This window comes from Oncorhynchus masou, unplaced genomic scaffold (genome assembly GCF_036934945.1).
Source record: "Oncorhynchus masou masou isolate Uvic2021 unplaced genomic scaffold, UVic_Omas_1.1 unplaced_scaffold_690, whole genome shotgun sequence".
Classification (NCBI taxonomy): Eukaryota; Metazoa; Chordata; class Actinopteri; order Salmoniformes; family Salmonidae; genus Oncorhynchus; species Oncorhynchus masou.
In genome coordinates, this window is record NW_027013354.1 from 118987 (window position 1) to 127500 (window position 8514).

The following is an 8514-nucleotide window of genomic DNA, read 5'->3' on the forward strand; positions in this document are numbered from 1 at the left end:
CTAGAACTGTGCAACCCTGCTCCCTTTGCGAACAAGGCCCAGGTTGAGCTCTACCACGTCTTCATCTGCTAGCTTGTTTTAATTTTTATATTACAAAAAATAGGTCACAGATTCATACTATTTACAACCCTCTGGTACAGTAAGTTCGGTCAGCATTTAAACTAAAGTGCGTCCCAAATTGTACCCTATACCCTATGTAGTGGACTAGGGAGTAGGGTGCCATTTTGGGATTCATCCTACGACTGTGTAATCCTGTAGGTTTCTGTGGGGCTGCTGCTAGGGGGTCTCTCCCTTGGGCTGGATTCCATTCTGAAAACATCCCCCCCTTTTCCTCTCCCTCGCTGTTCTGAAAGAGTGTAGATAAGAGCCGTATTGAAGCCCGAAATTTAAAAGGACAATCTGCAATTCAAAGAACTACCAAAACTGTCACCTTGGCCCTGCCACTGCATTGGTAAACAGCCGAGGGATGGGGCTGGATAAATATAACCACTCTCAAATTCCTACACCGAGCTGTGGGTGCATGAGGGAAAGGGGCATGTTTTCTGTGAGAAAGGCATTTCACTGTACTGGTGCTCTTCTAATGGAATCCAGACCGAGAGAGTGGCCAGTGGTCAGACTGAGAGTAGAGCCACAGCTCCCCTGCTGGTAGTAAAGCATATTGGCCACAGCACCAGCTCCCCCTAGTGGTCGGCGATGGTGTGGCAGTCAGCAGCAGCTCTCCTAGTGTTGGGCGATGTTGTGGCAGTCAGCAGCAGCTCTCCTAGTGGTGGGTGGTGGTAGGGCGGTCAGCAACAGCTCTCCTAGTGGTGGGTGGTGGTATGACAGTCAGCAACAGCTCTCCTAGTGGTGGGTGGTGCTATGGCAGTCAGCAACAGCTCTCCTAGTGGTGGGTGGTGGTATGGCGGTCAGCAGCAGCTCTCCTAGTGGTGGGTGGTGGTATGGCAGTCAGCAACAGCTCTCCTAGTGGTGGGTGGTGGTATGGCGGTCAGCAGCAGCGTGGCTTGTCCACGTGGATAATGCGGTTGCAACGAGGACAGGAGTGGTACGCATCCTTAAAGTGTTTCATGAAGAATGGGATCAGACAGCAGCCTACTACCAACCTGGGAGAGAGAGGGGGGGATAGGAGGAGATGGGGAGAGTGGAAGTGGTGGGGAGAGAGGGGTGGGAGATTGATGGGGAGAAGGGTGGGAGAGAGACATGGTGTTCAGTTGATTTTAGACACGTCTAATTCCCCTCAAAAGTATCAAGACATTCTATAACTCCTCCCCTTCTTTACTCCCCCTCAGAGGATGAAGACCACTTTATGGGTCCCTCTGTTCCCCTCTATCCTCCCACCCTCCTCTTCTTCACTCACCCACAGAGGATGAAGACCACTTTATGGGTCCCTCTGTTCCCCTCTATCCCCCCACCCTCCTCTTCTTCACTCACCCACAGAGGGAGGATGAAGACCACTTTATGGGTCCCTCTGTTCCCCTCTATCCCCCCACCCTCCTCTTCTTCACTCACCCACAGAGGATGAAGAGGATGCACATGAGCCAGGCGTAGGCTCCGACTTTATAGGTCACGTTCGTCATCACCTGTTGTTGACAGGAAGTGCAGGTGGTCATGCCCTCTGAACGGCCCAGTTCTGTGTCATAACTCACAAACTTCTGAGTAGGAGTTTCACCACCTCCTCCAATACCACCACCTCCACTGGTGTACACTAGGGGAAGAGAGAAGAGGACAAGTTATATTTTGTCTGGCTCCAACACTGCTAGTATAGAGGGGAACAAGGGAGACAAAGATGGTATAATGGGTAGAGACGAGAGAGAGATACTTCTGCTGCCTTCAAAATTAGCTCCCTTGGAACCTGGGAATTTACCAGTTATAAATACGCCATGATTGCGTTCAAGTTTCTTTTGAAGTCAGAACAATTCTTCAACCAAATGAGATTTCATTTTAGCTAGCTAGACGCGCTAGCTGGTGTGGCTGCAGTTCTGGTGTTGTGTGCTTGCGGACAGTATGAATGAGGCTTAGGACAGGAAGTGCTTACCTGGCTTTCCCTGAGACTGAGACTGAAACACAGAGTAGTTATTGGAGGGGATGGTGGAGGAAGGCGGGTTGAAGGGGGTATGGACATGATATACCTTCACCCCACTATCACCTTGTCCTTCAACTGGAAGAGGGAGGGAGGGAAGGGAGGGGAGGGGGAGGAGAGGGAGGGAAGGGAGGGAAGGGGAGAGGGGGAGGGAGGGAGGGAGAGAGGGAGGGAGAGGGAGGGGGGGGGAGGGAGGGGGAGAAGGAGAGAATTGCGGGGGAGGGTTTGATGGAGAGATAGAGAAAGAGAGAGGTTGATTAGATAGCTCCAATATGTAAAATAGACTGAGTACAATCTATAGCAAGTAACACCTGGCACTTATGATACACAGCTACAGTAGAGTAACAACCTGGGACGTAGCCTATATGATACACAGGTACAGTAGAGTAACAACCTGGGACGTAACCTATATGATACACAGGTACAGTATAGTAACAACCTGGGACGTAACCTATATGATACACAGGTACAGTAACAACCTGGGACGTAACCTATATGATACACAGGTACAGTATAGTAACAACCTGGGACGTAACCTATATGATACACAGGTACAGTATAGTAACAACCTGGGACGTAACCTATATGATACACAGGTACAGTATAGTAACAACCTGGGACGTAACCTATATAATACACAGGTACAGTATAGTAACAACCTGGGACGTAACCTATATAATACACAGCTACAGTAACAACCTGGGACGTAACCTATATGATACACAGGTACAGTATAGTAACAACCTGGGACGTAACCTATATAATACACAGGTACAGTATAGTAACAACCTGGGACGTAACCTATATGATACACAGGTACAGTAACAACCTGGGACGTAACCTATATGATACACAGCTCCAGTAACAACCTGGGACGTAGCCTATATGATACACAGGTACAGTAACAACCTGGGACGTAACCTATATGATACACAGGTATAGTAACAACCTGGGACGTAACCTATATGATACACAGGTACAGTAACAACCTGGGACGTAACCTATATGACACACAGGTACAGTAACAACCTGGGACGTAACCTATATGATACACAGGTACAGTAACAACCTGGGGCGTAACCTATATGATACACAGGTACAGTAACAACCTGGGGCGTAACCTATATGATACACAGGTACAGTATAGCAACAACCTGGGGCGTAACCTATATGATACACAGGTACAGTAACAACCTGGGGCGTAACCTATATGATACACAGGTACAGTATAGTAACAACCTGGGACGTAACCTATATGATACACAGGTACAGTAACAACCTGGGAGTAACCTATATGATACACAGGTATAGTAACAACCTGGGACGTAACCTATATGATACACAGGTATAGTATAGTAACAACCTGGGACGTAACCTATATGATACACAGGTATAGTAACAACCTTGGACGTAACCTATGTGATACACAGGTACAGTAACAACCTGGGACGTAACCTATATGATACACAGGTACAGTAACAACCTGGGACGTAACCTATATGATACACAGGTACTGTAACAACCTGGGACGTAACCTATATGATACACAGGTACAGTATAGTATCAACCTGGGACGTAACCTATATGATACACAGGTACAGTATAGTAACAACCTGGGACGTAACCTATATGATACACAGGTACAGTAACAACCTGGGACGTAACCTATATGATACACAGGTACAGTACCAACCTGGGACGTAACCTATATGATACACAGGTACAGTAACAACCTGGGACGTAACCTATATGATACACAGCTACAGTAACAACCTGGGACGTAACCTATATGATACACAGGTACAGTATAGTAACAACCTGGGACGTAACCTATATGATACACAGGTACAGTATAGTAACAACCTGGGACGTAACCTATATGATACACAGGTACAGTATAGTAACAACCTGGGACGTAACCTATATGATACACAGGTACAGTATAGTAACAACCTGGGACGTAACCTATATGATACACAGGTACAGTAACAACCTGGGACGTAACCTATATGATACACAGGTACAGTAACAACCTGGGACGTAACCTACATGATACACAGGTACAGTATAGTAACAACCTGGGACGTAACCTATATGATACACAGTTACAGTACAGTAACAACCTGGGACGTAACCTATATGATACACAGCTACAGTATAGTAACAACCTGGGACGTAACCTATATGATACACAGCTACAGTAACAACCTGGGACGTAATCTATATGATACACAGGTACAGTATAGTAACAACCTGGGACGTAACCTATATGATACACAGGTACAGTAACAACCTGGGGCGTAACCTATATGATACACAGGTACAGTAACAACCTGGGACGTAACCTATATGATACACAGGTACAGTATAGTAACAACCTGGGGCGTAACCTATATGATACACAGGTACAGTAGCAACCTGGGACGTAACCTATATGATACACAGGTACAGTATAGTAACAACCTGGGACGTAACCTATATGATACACAGGTACAGTAACAACCTGGGACGTAACCTATATGATACACAGGTACTGTAACAACCTGGGGCGTAACCTATATGATACACAGGTACAGTAACAACCTGGGACGTAACCTATATGATACACAGGTACAGTAACAACCTGGGACGTAACCTATATGATACACAGGTACAGTAACAACCTGGGACGTAACCTATATGATACACAGGTACAGTATAGTAACAACCTGGGACGTAACCTATATGATACACAGGTACAGTATAGTAACAACCTGGGACGTAACCTATATGATACACAGGTACAGTAACAACCTGGGACGTAACCTATATGATACACAGGTACAGTAACAACCTGGGACGTAACCTATATGATACACAGGTACAGTAACAACCTGGGACGTAACCTATATGATACACAGGTACAGTAACAACCTGGGACGTAACCTATATGATACACAGGTACAGTAACAACCTGGGACGTAACCTATATGATACACAGGTACAGTAACAACCTGGGACGTAACCTATATGATACACAGGTACAGTATAGTAACAACCTGGGACGTAACCTATATGATACACAGGTACAGTAACAACCTGGGACGTAACCTATATGATACACAGGTACAGTAACAACCTGGGACGTAACCTATATGATACACAGGTACAGTATAGTAACAACCTGGGACGTAACCTATATGATACACAGCTACAGTAACAACCTGGGACGTAACCTATATGATACACAGGTACAGTAGAGTAACAACCTGGGACGTAACCTATATGATACACAGGTACAGTAACAACCTGGGACGTAACCTATATGATACACAGGTACAGTAACAACCTGGGACGTAACCTATATGATACACAGGTACAGTAACAACCTGGGACGTAACCTATATGATACACAGGTACAGTATAGTAACAACCTGGGACGTAACCTATATGATACACAGGTACAGTAACAACCTGGGACGTAACCTATATGATACACAGGTACAGTAACAACCTGGGACGTAACCTATATGATACACAGGTACAGTATAGTAACAACCTGGGGCGTAACCTATATGATACACAGCTACAGTAACAACCTGGGACGTAACCTATATGATACACAGGTACAGTAGAGTAACAACCTGGGACATAACCTATATGATACACAGGTACAGTAACAACCTGGGACGTAACCTATATGATACACAGGTACAGTAACAACCTGGGACGTAACCTATATGATACACAGGTACAGTAACAACCTGGGACGTAACCTATATGATACACAGGTACAGTATAGTAACAACCTGGGACGTAACCTATATGATACACAGGTACAGTATAGTAACAACCTGGGACGTAACCTATATGATACACAGGTACAGTAGCAACCTGGGACGTAACCTATATGATACACAGGTACAGTAACAACCTGGGACGTAACCTATATGATACACAGGTACAGTAACAACCTGGGACGTAACCTATATGATACACAGGTACAGTATAGTAACAACCTGGGACGTAACCTATATGATACACAGGTACAGTATAGTAACAACCTGGGACGTAACCTATATGATACACAGGTACAGTAGAGTAACAACCTGGGACGTAACCTATATGATACACAGGTACAGTAACAACCTGGGACGTAACCTATATGATACACAGCTACAGTATAGTAACAACCTGGGACGTAACCTATATGATACACAGGTACAGTATAGTAACAACCTGGGACGTAACCTATATGATACACAGCTACAGTATAGTAACAACCTGGGACGTAACCTATATGATACACAGCTACAGTAACAACCTGGGACGTAACCTATATGATACACAGGTACAGTAGAGTAACAACCTGGGACGTAACCTATATGATACACAGCTACAGTAACAACCTGGGACGTAACCTATATGATACACAGGTACAGTAACAACCTGGGACGTAACCTATATGATACACAGCTACAGTATAGTAACAACCTGGGACGTAACCTATATGATACACAGGTACAGTATAGTAACAACCTGGGACGTAACCTATATGATACACAGGTACAGTAACAACCTGGGACATAACCTATATGATACACAGGTACAGTAACAACCTGGGACGTAACCTATATGATACACAGGTACAGTATAGTAACAACCTGGGACGTAACCCACAGTATAGCTACAGCTTAGTATGTAGCTATTGTCCGCATGTCACAGCAAACAACAGAATGTTGACGTACCTGGTGTGTTGTAGGGTGGAGGTTCTTTTCCATTTACGCTCATTGTCCTCTGCTTTCTGTGAGAGGGGTCAGAGGTTAGGTGTGTCTACCATTTATTTTTACCTTTATTTTACTTGGCAAGTCAGTTAAGAACAGGGACGTAAACAAATGCTTATTTTCAATGACGGCCTCGGAACAGAGGGTTAACTGGTCTAGGAACAGAGGGTTAACTGGTCTAGGAACAGTGGGTTAACTGGTCTAGGAACAGAGGGTTAACCGGTCTAGGAACGGAGGGTTAACCGGTCTAGGAACAGAGGGTTAACCGGTCTAGGAACAGAGGGTTAACCGGTCTAGGAACAGAGGGTTAACCGGTCTAGGAACAGAGGGTTAACTGGTCTAGGAACAGAGGGTTAACTGGTCTAGGAACAGTGGGTTAACTGGTCTAGGAACAGTGGGTTAACTGGTCTAGGAACAGTGGGTTAACTGCCTGTTCAGGGGCAGAACGACAGATTTGTACCTTGTCAGCTCGGGGATTTGAACTTGCAACCTTTCGGTTACTAGTCCAAAGCTCTAACCTCTAGCCTAACCTGCCGCACCAGGTGTGTCTACCATAAGCACTGTAACATCAGCATCGTCCTCTGGAGCGAGCCAAGCTCGTCAGGACTGAATCAACCAATCATCATCTCCGAAACAAGACTTGAATCAGGTGTGTTTACAGCCGGGTCTAGAGTGAGAGGCTTCATAAGGGCAACAACAAACAAAAAAAATTATTTCACAAATCATCTATAAGCGCTTGCGAACCTCTATAAATGGTGTATGAAGGGTGACATATGTACCATTTACAGGTTGAATTGCCAGATGTGACATAAAGCGCTATGTTTACACACCATTTATAGAGGACAACACACACGTATAGGCGATTTGAGAAGCAGTTATATAGCGCTTTTGAAGCCTCTGTGTCGAAAAGCGAAAAGCCTTGACACAGTTGTCATTGGTTTAAAAGGGGGACTGAAGTGAGGCCTTAGATATGAAGTCAGCCCCTGTAAAATGTGTGCCACTGCCTCCGTTACAACTATGCAAGTCCAACCCAGGCTAATACAATGCAAGTCCAACCCAGGCTGACACAATGCAAGTCCAACCCAGGCTGACACAATGCAAGTCCAACCCAGGCTAATACAATGCAAGTCCAACCCAGGCTGACACAATGCAAGTCCAACCCAGGCTGACACAATGCAAGTCCAACCCAGGCTGACGTAATGCAAGTCCAACCCAGGCTGACGTAATGCAAGTCCAACCCAGGCTGACACAATGCAAGTCCAACCCAGGCTGACACAATGCAAGTCCAACCCAGGCTGACACAATGCAAGTCCAACCCAGGCTAATACAATGCAAGTCCAACCCAGGCTGATACAATGCAAGTCCAACCCAGGCTAATACAATGCAAGTCCAACCCAGGCTGACACAATGCAAGTCCAACCCAGGCTAATACAATGCAAGTCCAACCCAGGCTGACACAATGCAAGTCCAACCCAGGCTAATACAATGCAAGTCCAACCCAGGCTAATACAATGCAAGTCCAACCCAGGCTGATACAATGCAAGTCCAACCCAGGCTGACACAATGCAAGTCCAACCCAGGCTAATACAATGCAAGTCCAACCCAGGCTAATACAATGCAAGTCCAACCCAGGCTAATACAATGCAAGTCCAACCCAGGCTGATACAATGCAAG

The 8514-nt window shown here is 45.6% G+C and overlaps 1 protein-coding gene across 1 annotated transcript; it reads right to left on the minus strand.

Annotated features, from left to right (window-relative positions):
- Positions 1-211: 211 nt before the first annotated feature.
- si:ch211-157c3.4 (Lipopolysaccharide-induced tumor necrosis factor-alpha factor homolog-like) lies at positions 212-6914 on the minus strand. The gene is made up of 4 exons (XM_064963191.1): positions 6805-6914; positions 2033-2155; positions 1507-1702; positions 212-1100 (listed from the first exon to the last, which is right to left on the minus strand). The coding sequence occupies exons 1-4, from the start codon at positions 6845-6847 to the stop codon at positions 986-988; spliced, it is 477 nt and encodes a 158-aa protein (XP_064819263.1). The 5' UTR covers positions 6848-6914; the 3' UTR covers positions 212-985.
- Between the last annotated feature and the right edge of the window lie 1600 nt (positions 6915-8514).

What these genes read in the sequence shown, in the direction of transcription:
- si:ch211-157c3.4 (XM_064963191.1), bottom strand. Translation starts at nt 6,847, where the DNA reads ATGAGCGTAAATGGAAAAGAACCTCCACCCTACAACACACCAG. An exon ending in TCCACCCTACAACACACCAG is followed by an intron (nt 2,156 to 6,804) that starts GTACGTCAACAT and finishes TCCCTCTTCCAG; the next exon opens with TTGAAGGACAAGGTGATAGT. An exon ending in ATCCTCTTCATCCTCTGTGG is followed by an intron (nt 1,101 to 1,506) that starts GTGAGTGAAGAA and finishes TCTCTCTCCCAG; the next exon opens with GTTGGTAGTAGGCTGCTGTC.